Source organism: Piliocolobus tephrosceles, chromosome 20, assembly GCF_002776525.5.
Source record: "Piliocolobus tephrosceles isolate RC106 chromosome 20, ASM277652v3, whole genome shotgun sequence".
NCBI classification, from domain to species: Eukaryota; Metazoa; Chordata; class Mammalia; order Primates; family Cercopithecidae; genus Piliocolobus; species Piliocolobus tephrosceles.
This window is the reverse complement of record NC_045453.1, coordinates 18970570-18985696: the sequence shown is the minus strand read 5'-3', so window position 1 is coordinate 18985696 and position 15127 is coordinate 18970570. Positions and strand designations below refer to the sequence as shown.

General features: G+C 51.6%; 1 protein-coding gene across 1 annotated transcript in view; it reads left to right on the top strand.

Moving 5' to 3' along the window:
* Positions 1 to 8134, top strand: part of CDH22 (cadherin 22) — a 139430-nt gene extending 131296 nt beyond the window's left edge. The window contains exons 11-12 of the mRNA XM_023197094.1: positions 3563 to 3814; positions 6774 to 8134. Of these exons, the coding sequence (XP_023052862.1) occupies positions 3563 to 3814; positions 6774 to 7363 (842 nt within the window). The 3' untranslated portion in view covers positions 7364 to 8134. The remainder of the gene's footprint in view (positions 1 to 3562; positions 3815 to 6773) is intronic.
* Positions 8135 to 15127: the final 6993 nt, after the last annotated feature.

Genomic DNA, 15127 nt, shown 5'->3' with positions numbered 1-15127 from the left:
GAAGGAAGGAAGAAGACGGAAAGAAAGAAAAAGAGAGAGAGAAAGAAAGGAGGGAGGGAGGGGAGGGAGGAAGGAAGGAAGGAAGGAAGGAAGGAAGGAAGGAAGGAAGGAAGGAAGGAAGGAAGGAAGGAAGGAAGGAAGGAGGGAGGGAAGGAAGGAAAGAAGGAAGGGAAAATGACCCACATTCCTTACCACAGCCTCCCAGGCTTTCCACAATGAGCGCCTGCCTCCTCCTCCAGCCTCATCTTGACTCATTATAGCTATTACCCTCATTCCTCCACAAAGGACTGGACTGAGTGTCCTCTCAGTGTCCCAGGTCCCTGAGTGTGTTACGCTTCTTCCAACCTCAGGACCTTTGCATTCGCTGTTCCCTCTCCCTAAACTCATTGTTCAGGATCAGGAATCATATCACTTCTTCCAAGAAGCTCTCCCCGACCTCCTAGACTGGCTCAGGTCCTCTGTCATGCGCTCTTCCTATATTCTTCCTTCACAGCACTCACCATGGTTTATAATTGTTGACTAAATTGTGGGTTTGTTTGATTAGCATTGTTTCTCACATGAAAATATGAGCTCTGATCCAGGACCAGCAGTGAGCTGGCTTAGCTCTCTATTGTTTTCTCACAGTGACTAGCGTGGTACCTAGCACATAGTAGTTAATACAGATTTGTTGGAGGCTGGAGGCCAGGCATGGTGGCTCATGCCTGGAATCCCACCACTTTGGGAGGTTGAGGCAAGAGGAACCCAGGAGTTCGAGACCAGCCTAGACAATATAATGAGACCTCATCTTTACACACACACACAAAAAAAAAAACTTTAAAAATTAAAAAAAAAATTAGCTGAGCATGGTGGTGCACACCTGTAAGCCCTAGGTACTCAGGAAGCTAAGGTGGGAGGATTGCTTGAGCCTGGGAGGCCAAGGTCACAGTGAGCTGAGGTCACATCACTGCACTCCAGCCTGGGTGACAGAGTGAGACCCTGTCTCAAGAAAAAAAAAAAAAAAGATTTGTTGGATGAATGGAAGGAAGGAAGAGTGCTTTCACTGGAAAAATTCAGACAAGTCACGTCTCTGAGCCACAATTTCCATATATACAAAATGGGAATAATGCCACAATTCTTAATAGGTTGTGAGGATTAAACATTACTATGTATTTCAAATATGCAGACAGTCCTTGATGCATAAAAAATATCCATTCAGTGCAAATGGGTCCGATGCCATTCCCTCTTTCTCCCATCTTGCCCTCCAGCCCCCTTTCTTCCCCTGCGGAAGGCAGATTTTTCCCAGCTGGGGTTGACGCACCCTTTGGTGGGAGAGCTAGAGTTCAAGCCCGAGTGTAGCCAGTTTGAACTGTCGAACTTGACTCAACCTTGCCAAGTTCACAAGGCTTTCCAACCCAAGGGGCCTGCGATTCTGCCTTAATTGCTTCTGTTTGGCTGAGGTGGCCGCCAGAGCTGCCATCCAGTGTGACCACCCCATGTAAGCTCCGGGGACGGGGTGGCAGCAGTGACCTGAGGGGCTGACCGGAGACCACCAGTTCCTCCAAAAGCTGTGGTTCATTCAAGGATTGCTCTTCAAGACTGGCTCCGTGCCAGCCCTGGCTGGCCATGCAGTGGAGAAACAGGCACACACTAACTTAACACAACGTGACAAGTGCTGTAACAGAACTGTGCATGGCACCTGTGTAGTCAGAGCAGGGAGAGGGGGAGCCATAAATCCTTCCTTCCCAGGGAAGCGGAGAAAGGAGGCCACAAGAAAGGAGGTGACATTTAGCTGGAGCATGACGGATGAGGAATTTGCCCAGGCAAGAAGGTGAAAAGGGTGTTCCAGATAGCGGGAACTTTATGAGCAAAGGCAGGGCGGCCTAGACAGGGAGCCAGCAGGGGGTGCAGCACAGGGAAGATGGGAGCGGGATCTGAAAAAATATTAACCAGCATTATTGAGCCTTTCTATGGGCTGGGAACTTTTCTAAGGGTTATGTGTGAATTACGCCATTTAATCCTCACACCTGCATGATCCCCTTTCTGAGTTTACAGATGGGTAAACTGAAGCCTAGAGAAGCTCAGTGGGTTTCCCCAGCTAGTAAATGATAGACTTGCATTATTTTTCAACATTTTAATGGAAATTCTCAAATATGTGTAAAAGCAGATAGGCTAATGGCATGAACCCTCATGTTCCCGGCACCTCGTGGGCAGCTTCCAACTCACGGCCAGTTGCGCTGCATCTGGACCTGCAGTCCACTTCTGAGATGTGCCAAAGGCCACAAGTCAGATCTTCCCAGGGCTCCTTCTCCTGCATAGCATCCATGATGAGAAAGGCCAGATCTAGGGTGCTGAATTGGGGGTGTCTGGGGAAGGGGCCGGGTTAACTGGGGTCACGAAGCAGAGCAAGGAACCCAGGCTGCCAAGCTGCCAACAGAGCTCCCAGATCTGGCTCTCAGATTAGAAAGAGCAGACTGAAGACCGCAGGGAGAAGGAGGACTGAAGGCCCCCAGCAGGAAGGCAGGGCCCCCTTTGGCAGAGTTGGCTGTGAAGGGCGGGGCAGCAGCCTTCAGAGCTCTGGGCACTTCGTCCCCCTGCGTGTGCAGAACTGAGAGGGGCCATCAAAATGACAGAGGGTCAGGTGGCCTGACTCCTACAGAACAGGTGTGAAGAAGGCAGGAAGGGCGGAGAAGGGGGTGCCACCTGTCACCTCAGCCTGTGATCCAAGGCCAGCCACCATCCCCCTGCGTCCTGCCTGGCTTCCCCAGTGACAGGCTGAACCAGTGCCATGAGTTCCATTTGTGTTTGTTCACTGTCCTCTCTGACCGCCTGTGTGAAAAAGAAAGATGTGAAGAAGAAGACCTCGACGCTCCAGGGCCCCTCATCAGGCCCCTCACCACGCCCCCAGCCCTCTAGGCTCAGCCTCTTAGGCAGAGACTCCTTGTCAGGCTCCAGGACTCTCAACTAGCCTTGGGGTATGAAAGACAGAAAGATCCCACAGCCAAAGGCAGATGCTGGCTGGCCTTCTGCCTTCTGATGACCTGGTCCCTTTTGATGACCCAGGACTTGTCAGGGCCCAACAAACCACAACTCAAGGACCCTATAGGACTCCTAGGGTCAGAATACACTGGGAAGCTGGGGTGGAATCTAGAGCAAAAACAAACTGTTGAGACAAATGGAAAAAAAAAAAAAAAAAAAAGACATAGCTGGGAGAGGACCTTGGCCTAGCTGAGGACAGAATATTAGAATAGCTGGGGACCTTGGCAAGCTGAGGACAAAATCTTAGGATAGCTGAAAACAGAATCTTGGGATGGTTGAGGACAGAATTGTGGGCTTCATGGGGACAGGATCTTTGGGCAGCTGAGGGCAGACTTTGGGGGACAGAATCTTTGGGCAGCATGGGGCAGAATTTGGAGGCATCTTGTAACAGAATTTTGGGAGATCAGAGAAGAGACCCATGAGTCCACTGGGAGGCTGTAGTTTGGGGCATAGGGAGGCAAATCTCACAGTGCAATCAGGAGGTGGCTAGGACAAGGATGCTGACCCCCGGCTCCAAGTCACCCCGCACCCCCTTCTTCTGGAACAGACAACACTGCTGCAGTGCACACGCAGCACGTGGGCTTCAACCGGCAGGAGCAGGACGTGTTCTTCCTGCCTATCCTGGTAGTGGACAGCGGGCCACCCACACTGAGCAGCACGGGCACACTCACCATCCGCATCTGTGGCTGCGACAGCTCCGGCACCATCCAGTCCTGCAACACCACGGCCTTTGTCATGGCGGCCTCCCTCAGCCCCGGCGCCCTCATTGCCCTCTTGGTCTGCGTTCTCATACTGGTCGGTGAGTCCATCGAGAGCCACCCAGCCCTGCCTGATTGACCCCCATCCTGGGCTCCTGGGTTTCCTTCCTAACCAGCCCCCATGGGGCCTCAGCTTCCCTGTCCACATGAGGATGGGCTGGCCAAACGATCTCCAAGCTCTAACATGCAGCCCCCATGAGGAGTCTTCTAAGTGCAGAGCAGCCCCGCCACCAACTCCATGGATGAGCTCACTGTGGCCCACCCCCTACACAGCCTAAACCTCACCCTAGCATATATTTTTTTTAATTCTCTTATGTGAATGGTCCTTTTTTAGTCTCTATGTAGGACTTTTAGTAAGAAGGGCTCTTGTGAACCTCACAACCACATGGCCAGGCATATATTATCCCATTTTTCAGATGAAAGCGCTGAGGGTCAGAGACATTAGGTGGCTGGCGTAAGGGTACCGGAGAGTCTTCGGATTTGATATTACGTCTTCTCACCCTGTGTCCTCTACTCCTCTAACTACACCACCTGCTATGAATCTAAACTGAGAGCAAAATCTCAAGTCATTGGTGGTGGGGAGGGGGGCAAAGTCTACACTGGTTCCAGCCCACTAGCAGCCATTTGAACCCCAAAGTGTCCCCAATGAAGAGGTCAAGTTTCAGAAGCTAACCTGGATTTGAGTGGCCATATGCCACCTGTCACAGCTGTAGCCACCCAAGTGCAGAAGGGCACTGAGGCCAAAGCTAGAGGAGCTCAAGGGAGGTCCAAGTGCAGATTCTAGCCTTGCTGTGCTCCCTGGGAGATGTCAGCTGCCTCCCCCTGCCTTCGCTGCCGAGCACTGACATGGCCTCTGTCCACCCTCTGAGGACCTGCCCAAGGCCAGGCTGTACCTCCTCAGGTCCCAGCAGAGGCCCTGGGCAGGCTTCTCCTAGTTGAAAGGCCCCCCTTCTCCCCCTACCCCAGCCCATGGCTCAGAAACCCTTTTTCCAGAGGGTGCACTTTACAGCAGTTTCATTTTCCGAGGCAGTGCAAACAAATTTCTGCCTAATTGCCCACAAACGAAGACAGTGCACATCAGTGCTCTAAAGGTGACGGGCGGAATCGCTGATCAGGCCTGGCACATCTGTCGCCCGCCGCCCGCAAACCTCACCATCTGCTCCCGTGGGCATCCCCCTCCATAGCTCCCAGCCTCAGCTCCGAAAGCCATCCATCCATCTTTCCCACTTCTCTCCTGACACCTTCCTTCCCTGTGCCCTCCCTCCGGGCCTGTCCCCAGCTCTCATGCTCTTCCTTCCCTGTGCCCTTCCTTCCTTCCCTGTGCCCTCCCTCCCTGTGCCCTCCCTCCGGGCCTGTCCCCAGCTCTCATGCTCTTCCCTGTCACAGGCCACCTTGTTAGGTGGTGAGCAGGTGCCCTGCCCCATAGCCCTCACAGCCAGCTCTGGCCACTGGAGCTGTTTGGAGGAGCAAGAAGAGTCCAGTGCCCAGCACAGTACCTGGTACATGTCTGTCCATCTGTCTGTCCATCCACCCATCATCATTTACCTATACATCCATCCAGTGAGTCCCTTCCACGTGCCAGACACTGAGATTTAGCAGTCAGCAAAAGGGACTTAAAAGCCCTGAGTAATTGAAAAGTCGGGGTTGCTAACACTGAGGTGGGGGAGGCTCGGGGTGGGGAAGGGGGAAAGATTAGTATTTCACCTTTGGACCTGTTAAGTTTGAGATTCGCTTGGTCAACAAGAGGACATGTTGAGTAGGAAATTGAATGTACAATCTAGATTTCAGGGGAGAGGTTCAGGCTGGAGGCTGAGATATGGGGATTGTCAGTTTCTAAATGGAACTTTTAAAGCCGTTGAGACCAAAGGAGAGCTCCAAGAGAGGAAGCGTGGATACAGACCTGAGGTCCAAATCCCAGGACATCTGCGTTAAGAGAGGCGAGGAGAAGTCTGCTTAGAAGATTGAGAATGAGTGATCAGTGAAGTGGGAGGAGGAGGAGGAGAATGTGGAGTCTTGGAAATCAAGTGAAGAAAGCCAAGAGGGGACAAGCATTCATTCACTTACCCATGTCTCCATCCAACTCTTCCTTCAGTCATTCATTCATTCAACAAGCATGCTTCAGGCGCTCACTGCATGCCAGCCACCAAGATAGAGGAACATTTCCCAGGTCCTCAAGGGTAGCTTAGGGTGTGTGTTTTGGGGAGGAGACAGACATGGTAACACAGCAGGGTCTGGTCTAAGACAGAGCTGTGGCTTTCAAACTTGAGCTGCCTCTTCATGTCTGCAGGTCTTGTTAAAACACAGATCCCCCTCCACTGCCACAAGATCCGTGCCAGGATCCAAGGGTCTGCATTTCTAACAAGCTCCCAGAGGGATGCTGCTGTTGCCCAGGGGCTGCACTTTGAGAACCAGTATGATAGAGGAAGGAGCCCCGTCCTGGGGAATCTTGGAGGGGAAGGCAGGGAACCTGGCCTGCAACTCTCAGGGAAGGGTTCCTGCAGGCCTTGACCTGAGAACCAAAGGGTTGAGTAGGAGCTCAAGACTTCTGGTGTGGCAGAGGAGGGTGAGGGTGAAAGAGAGGTCAGGGTGAAGGACATCTTCCACTCCCCCAGTTCCATCTGTTTCTCAGCTGCCTGCTACACACTCCCAGCACCTAGAGTCCTCAGAGAGTACATCTCTTTATAGAGCTGAGAAGGGAGACCTCAGGCCTCAACACCCGGGAAAACCTTTAACACTGTTCTCCCATTGGCCACCTCCACCCCAGAATAATCTAGCCTCGATTTGCCTACCTCCCGAGATGGGTAGCTCACTACCTCTCCAGACACTCAGTTCAGTTTTGATTGTAAGAATGGCTTTTTGTACAGAAATCCAGGAAATCTGTAGGAACGTTGAGACTGCGCCCACTCTGCTGGCGGGAAGCGAGAGGAGATGGGGTAGAGGGTCCTCCTAATGCCGTGGGCGGGGCTTGGCCCTCAGTCGCCCCCTCTGTTCCCCTGGCAGTGCTGGTGCTGCTGATCCTCACCCTCAGGCGCCACCACAAGAGCCACCTGAGCTCGGACGAGGATGAGGACATGCGGGACAACGTCATCAAATACAACGACGAAGGCGGCGGCGAGCAGGACACCGAAGCCTACGACATGTCGGCGCTGCGGAGCCTCTACGACTTCGGCGAGCTCAAGGGCGGCGACGGGGGCGGCGGCGCGGACGGCGGCGCGGGCGGGGGCGGGGGCGCGGGCGGGGGCTCGGGCGGGGGCGCGGGCAGCCCCCCGCACGCCCGTCTACCCTCCGAGCGCCACTCGCTGCCGCAGGGGCCGCCGAGCCCCGAGCCGGACTTCTCAGTGTTCAGGGACTTCATCAGCCGCAAGGTGGCGTTGGCGGACGGGGACCTATCGGTGCCGCCCTACGACGCCTTCCAGACCTACGCCTTCGAGGGCGCGGACTCACCGGCCGGCTCGCTCAGCTCGCTGCACAGCGGCTCATCGGGCTCCGAGCAGGACTTCGCCTATCTCAGCAGCTGGGGTCCGCGCTTCCGGCCCCTGGCCGCGCTCTACGCCGGCCACCGCGGGGACGACGAGGCTCAGGCCTCCTAGCCCTGCGCCCTGCCATCGGGGCGCGGCTGCTCACCCGCCCAGCACACGCAGGGGCCCCTAGGACAACGCGTTTCCCCGCGGACCCCCTTCCCTGCCCTCCCTAACCCTCCCTCGGCGGCCGGACGGAGGAGGACTTGCTAGGAGCGGATTCTCCCGCTCCTCCTCCTGTAGGGGTGCAACTTGGGAGCCCAGAGGTGCGGGATTCTGACCAATGGCATTAAAACTGAGGCGAGACCGGGCGCTGCGTGGCTCTGGGGTTAGAATGGGAGACGGGGGTGGCGTTGCAGAGTCGGGAAGGGGCGGGTCACTCAATCCTGGCCTGGGGGAGAATGCTGGAGGGAGCACGCCGCTGAGATGCCCCCACCCCAGGTTTCCCCCATCAGAGTTAAGAGGAAAGAAGGCTGTTCATTTACTAAGCACCTACTGTGTGCTGGGACGCTGTACAGAGACCAGCTCAGTCGTCAGAGAAACCATGAGGTGGTGTCCTGCACGGAATAGAAGGGGAAAGGACCCCAGAGAAGTGGCTGTGACCCGTCCAAAGGCACCTGGCCAGTGAATGGCAGAGCCTCTGGCACTGGCCAGCTGCCTGGCCTCGGGCAAGTCACTTCACTTCTCTGGGCCTCAGTTTCCTCATCTGTCAAATGGGGTTAATAACAGAACCTACCTCGAAGAGTTGTGAGGCTGAAAAGGGTTCATATGTGTCAAGTGGTTAGGACAGTGCCTGGCACATAGTAGGTGTTCAATAAATGCTAGCCTTTGTTACTATTCTTATCTTTGTGGTTCTTAGAAGCCCAATGTGTCTGCCTCCAAGGTCTGAGCTCTCTCCCTTGCTCCAGATGCCCTTCCCCTTTTCCCTACATCTCCAAGGGGAGAGGAAAATGTTGCAACTGTCAGCTCCTGCTCCTGATCCTGCCCTGCGTGGGGGATAAGGACACCCCCAGCAACTGTGGAGCCTTCAGGAGTCTCAGACCACACTGAAACACCAGCGGAGCCAAGCAAGAACAAGCTGGGTGACTCCGGGACTTGAGTGGATGCAAGGATTGGCAGGAGACAGAGGGGTCAGAAACCACTGGGAGGGGTCAGAAACCACTGGGTAAGAGCCTTATCTGTCTGGCTTTGGAACCCATCAGTCTCCCCACTCATGGATCCCAAATGAAGACCCCCTGGACTAAGTCACCTGAAGAGTTTTCAGCTCTAAAACCATATGATTATAAGATACAGGTTATCTGTCCTCCCACCTCCCCCACACTCAAGTGATTCATTCATTCCACATTGATCCAACATGAATTTCAGCTCCTGCTAGCCGGGCATCCTTCATCAAGGTCCTCCACTGATGAAGCCTCAGTTGCCTTATCTGTAAAATGGGGGTAATGATAATCTCTTCCTTAAAGGATTATTAAAAGTCTTAAATGAGATAGTGGATGTAAAACTCTGAACTCAGTGCCTTCCTGACATGTGGAAAGTTCCCAATAAATGCTTATTAGCCTTATTTTTCTTACCCTCCCAGAGGGCTCTCATTCATTCCCACATTTGCCAAGGTCCACTGTGATAGATCCAGAGACAGCCAGTATGTCCCAGTGCCTTACCTGCATTATTTTCTCTCATTTAGGTACTGTGAGCCCCAGTTCACAGATGAGGAATCTGAGGCTAAGAGAGTAGTAAACTGCCAAAGGTTACACAGATGATAGGTAGTTCCTCCCTTCCAGTAGCTCAAGACCTAAGTTGGAGGAAGGAAGTGGATCAGGGAACTGAAGCAGCCAAAAATAATGTGTTTAGTAAGAGTAGTTGAATTAACAGAATAAGATCCTGGAAGCACTAAAGAAAGACTGAGTAATCCTGGAGGGCTTCCCAAAGGAAGTAACTTCAACTGGGTCTTGAAGAATGAGTATGGGATGTGAGGTGGCCAAGCGAGCAAGAGTGTTCCAAGAGGAACAAAGAGCATCTGCAAAGGCTGGGGTGGGGAGAAGGCAAGAAGGATGTGGCAGCTTTGGGAAGGGTGTGTGGCCCTTGGGACTGAATCACAGGGTGGAGGAGTGGTGGGACATGAGGCAGGGAAGGCTGGTTGGAGGTAGTTGTGAAAAGAACTTGAAGGCCAGGTTAAGGAACTTGATAACTTGCTCAACTTGAACATGCCTTCAAAAGTCCATTGAGAGTGGCCAGTGGCAGGGATGTGGGGTTAGCATGGTAAGCCAAGTGAAGGGAAATCTGGGAACCCCCAAATCATCCCATGTGGGACCCTTAACCCATGGTTCCTATAGCTCATACTACAAATGGGCATGTTAACTTGGGGACCCCTGGGGAGAGCTGTAGCCGCCTCTCTCACCGCTGTGTGCCCAGCTCTCACATACAGAAGCCCAACAGCATTTCTGAGGTTGGTTGCCAGCTCCATTGTAGAAGGGGGGAAACTGAAACCCAGGGAAATAAAGTGGCTGGTTCAAGGTCTCCCAGCTAGTATAGGACGGAGCAGAGATGGCACAGGTCCCCCTGGCTCCAAGCCTGTCCCTTCCACATGCACTGGTTGCCTTAGCAGATACTGACCCCACCAAGAAGGAGGTTACAGGCAGAGTATATGTCCAGAGGGACACGTGGACATGAAGTCATAGGTCCCTTGAACATCCTGTCTAAACCTCACACATGGAGAATGACTTACCCAAGGTCACACAGAGTCAAAGATCTTGCCAGAAATAAAGAACATTATTTATCCAGATTCGTCTTCTGAGCCTTTGGCTCTGTTTACCCACCGTATGATTTCCTTTCTTCCTTCCTTCCTTCCTTCCTTTCTTTCTTTCTTTTTCTTTCCTTCTTTCTTTTCTTTCTCTCTTTCTCTCTTTCTCTTTCTGTTTCTTTTTTTCTCCTTCCTTTCTTCTCTTTCTCTCTTTCTCTCTCTCTTTCCCTCCCTCCCTCCTCCCCTTTTCTTTCTTTCTGTCTCTCTCTCTCTCTCTTTCTTTCCCTCCCTTCCTTCCTTCATTCCTTTCTTCCTTCCTTCCTTTCTCTCTTTCTTTCTTCTTTCCAGGGTCTTGCTCTGTCACCCAGCCAGAGTGCAGTGGCACGATCATGGCTCACTGCAGCCTCAATATACTGGGCTCAACCGATCCTCTCACCTCAGCCCCCCAGGTAGTTGGGACTGCAGACATGCACCACCACACCTAGCTAATTTTTTGTAAAGATGGAGTCTTGCTATGCTGCCTAGGCTGGTCTCAAACTCCTAGGCTCAAGTGATCCTCCCTCTTTGGCTCCCAAAGTGCTGGGATTACAAGCATGAGGCACCACACCCAGCCATTGTGTGACTTCAGACAAGTTATTTATCCTCTGTGTGCCTCCGTTTTCTTATCCATAAAGTGCATATGCTCAGACCACCTACTTCATAGGGTTGCAATAAGGATAAAATGCAATCGCAACAGCTAACACTTACTGAGCATTTTACATAAATCAATGCATTTAATCCCACAACAACGCAATGAGGCAGCCCCCATTTTACAGGTGAGAAAACTGAAGCACAAAGAGGTTAAGTAACTTGTGCAAGATCAAATGACTAATAAGTGGAGATACTGAGATTTAAACCTGGGTGCTCTGGTCCCCAGAACCTACCCCGTCAGCAGCACACACAGTGTCCGGCACACAGGAAGCCCCAAACATATGTCTTGGGTGTATCCAAAAGTCCCTGTCTGTGCTCTGGGAGAGCTCGTTCCTCTACCCACCACCGCATTCCACAGCCTGTAGAAGTCCTCAAGCCTCCCCATGATTTCTGCTAGTTCCAGAGTGGGGTGTGGAGGAAAAGGTAACATTCCCTTGATCCCCTTTGCTTCTAGCTCGTGCATCCATGCTTGCTGTCTCCACTGGGTGCTGAGCCAGCCCACAGTGAAATCCAGTGAGTCCTGCCCTTTCACTGGGTTGCACAAGGTGTCTACTCATGCCAAGCATTTGTGAGCTTTTCTGATGACTTGGGGTCACAGAGGAGGGTTTTATGGAACACACAGCTTTTGGTCATCTGTCTCATTGGTTCCCACCAGGTTCCCCAAGAGTTCCAAATCCTCTCCCTGTGTTAGGCAGAAAATACAACTATGCCAGCTCCAGGCTCCAAATGAGCAAACCCAGCTCTATCAAGGAGCTTAGAAAATAAAGAGCCTTCCACTTACCGTGCCTGCCCTCCTTACAAGGCATCTAGGAAGATGAAAAGAAAAATATTCCCCTTTTATTGTCATCATCATCATCACCATCACTATCATGGGATAAAAGAGTATTCAGGGTCTTGAGCGAGAATTGATGTGCAATTGGCCAATGATTTCAGAACCAGTGATATTAATGACAACAATGACGATAGTAGTAATGACGGTGACAGCACACTTATATAGCATTGCGGCATGCCAGGCCCTGTTCTCAGCACCGTACATAATTAATATTAAGATAGGTAAATCTCATGGACAATGGATACCGTGTTTACTGCGTTTAGTGCTTTTACATAATTTGCCTTGTTTGATTTCAAGCAGGTGCTTTCATTAGGCCTGTTTGATGAGGATGAGATGAGGAACCCAGGGCTCACAGATGAACCGCGCTTTGCCCAAGGGCACAAAGCCTTTAAAGGCCTGAAATCATTTTACACTCCCACCCGCCACAGCTCTGCACAGGGCCTAGATGACTCTGATTCTGAGTCGAGTTTCTGGGAGGACAGAGAAGCATGCTGGTGAGAAGGGGAGGCACTCCAGGGAGATGGCAGAGCTAGGAGCAAGATGGATAGAGGGGCCTGGCTGGCTGACCACTGTCCAAGCCAGGGTCTGTGTCTCTGGTGTGTACCAATGTGTGCGTGTCCTCACGTGGCTGTGGACAAGCACCAGGGAGGTGGGAAGCCAGTATTGAGCAGCACAGGTCAAGAACTAACCTCCCACCTCCTGATTCAGGCAGCTCAGAGAGCCGGCTGTTGTCATAGAGGGCGTCTAAGCTCCTGCATCCGTCAGCCAGCTGTCATCACAGCCTACCCCCAGGTCACAAATCAGCAGCTCCACTCACCTCCTGCCAGCAAGCGCTCCCAGGCCAGCTCTGTCACTGGTCGCTGAGCCTTTGGAAAATGCAACCCTGTCAGCCCTCACTCTGACGTGAGATGGCTCATGTTCCAGTGTGTGCACGAGCATGCCAGTACATGAATGCACACGTCATACCCACAGACACGTTCACACCTGTGTGCACAATGCAGACGTGTTCACAGCGATACACACAGAGCATATCCCTGCAGGTCTGCAAATGTGGACACATGCCAGCATGCTATGCATGCATGGGAGGCAAGCTCTCATGTATGTACTCATGTTTGTATTCAGAGCATACACATGCCTGCCATAGGTAAGTTCTCTTACATGCATGTACATGTGTCCACTGGTACTCTTCAATAAGCAAACATATTTTCCCATTCAGGTATATATTCATACACATTCACTAACATATGTGTGTCCCCAGAAACTTCCAAATACACAGCACATATGTGTGCATATCCTCACATGTGCTTCTGTGCATGAACATACAACTCCATGCTCTCACTCTCAGTCATATGCACATTTGTATGCACTCACAGAAAAGCAAATGTAACCTCAGGAACAGTCCATTACAAACTCCAAATTCAAATGTATGGTCCCATAGATGCATTTGTACATGTGAGCACACAGGTCTATGTGTATGAACATAATATACACGATCACCTACAAGCACCTAAACAAACAGCCATCCTCCAACAAATGCTCAGATCTGCACCAAGCACTCACACACATGCAATGGTATACGTGCATCTGCCTGTCTCCGTGTAGGTTCCTCAACTTCCAGACAACGTGTCCTCAGCCATTAACCACCTCTGTCCACAGGCACCTTTAAGCAGGCCCAGCACAGTTCACTCATATCCATGCCCCATGTGCCTAACTCAATCCCACAGACAAGCACGCACAGAGACACGTGCCGCTAAAGCCCATCTCCCACATGTGTGTGGAGTCAGATCCTTGTCACGTGGATGCACACACACCCTCTCTGGGGCACAGCCTGCCCAGTCCCAGACCGTCAGGTGTGCTGGGGACGGCAGGAATGGTGCCCACACACAGAAATCGCCAGTCACGCAGAATTGCATCTGCCGCAAACTTCTCATCTTCTGTGCAAATGATGATTAAATGTTATTGTGCAAGAGAAAACAGCAAGGAGGGATTCATTAGCTTTATTGTCAGGAAGGATTCCATGGGCTCCAGCTCCCAACTCCAAGGCTGGTTTAACCCCCTGTGTGCTGGGGGGTGCCATGCCCAGACGTGGGATTGTTGAAAATGAAGGCCCCAGGGACAGAGATACCAGTGCTGGGCCCACGTGAGCCCATCTGGTTGCAGAGAGCACTGTAGAGAGAGTCAGAATGTGAGGGAGCCACTCCAACCTTGCCTCTCATTTGCGTGTGTCCCTGGACCCATCATTTCATTCAGCAAATAATCGCTCATCCCTACCATGTCCCCAGGAATCTAGAGCCACAGAAGCCATGTTCCCTCTGGGTGCATGGGCCTTCTCAGATGGAGAAGGACAGTCTCCCAAGAAAAGAGCTTGAGCAAAGGTTTTGGAGGCTTGGAGAAAGTGGAAGCAGTGCAGGACTTGTTCAGGGAATAAGGACCTGGACAGGTCCGTTGGGGAACAGATTGCAAAGGGCCCAGCAGAGCCTTCCAGAGAGATTGGGTGTTTTTCTGACAACAGTGGGGAACCATGAAAAGTATAGGGATAGGCTGGACAGATAAATTGCAGGGTGCCCAGTTAAATGCGAATTTCAGATAAATAAAAAATAATTTTTCTAGTATTAGTATTCCAAATATTGCACAGGACATACTTATGCTAAATCACTTATATATTACTTATCTGGAATTCACATTTAACTGGGAATTTTGTATTTTTATTTGCTAAATCTGGCAACCCTATGTATAGATTTGCATTTTAGAAAGATTATCCTGGCTGCTTGCCCAAGCTGGATTAGAGGATGAAAGAAGTGAGAGGCAGACCAGTGAGGAAGAGAGGAGGTCACAGTCTCACTTTCTTCCTTAATCAGAGAAGCCCCAAATTTTAGCTAGGCACATGGCCTTCTATTACAAAGACCACATTTCCCAGCTTCCTTCACAGCTGTGTATGAACCATGCATGAACTGAGTCCCAGCCAATAAATAGAAGCAGAATTGTCATGTAGCAGCTTCTGGGACACCTCTTTGAAAGGCTGCTGACTCATGCCTTTTGCCTCTTTTTTACTGACCCTTTCTTCTTTTTGCTTGCTGAACACAGTTGAGATGGCCGGAGCTCAAGCAGCCACCTTGAGCCGTGAGGACAAAGGTCATACCCTATTGATGGATTTGGTTCTTATCAACCTCATAGAGCTACCATACCAGCCCTGAACTTCCCATCTCCAGACCTGGCTCACATAAGAGACTAATAAACTTCCAACTTGTCAAAGTCACTGACACTTTGGTCTTTTGTCTCAAGCAGCCAAACCTAATTCTAGCTGATATGAAAGGCTGACACAGGACTGTCAGAGAGAGACATTGAGGCTTAAACTGGGTCAGTGGATTTGAGAAATAGTTTAGAAGGAAGACCCAGCAGGAGTTGGCAATTGACGGGTGTGGGGATGGCGGGTAGAGGAGGTCAAAGACTTCAGCCTTTGAGTGACAAGGGCGGCAAAGCTGGTAATGAGCCAGAGAACCCAGGAGAAGCCTTGGATCTGGGGTCAGGAGAGATCAGTTTGATTTTAGACATGCTGAGTTTGAGGGGCCTGCAGGCC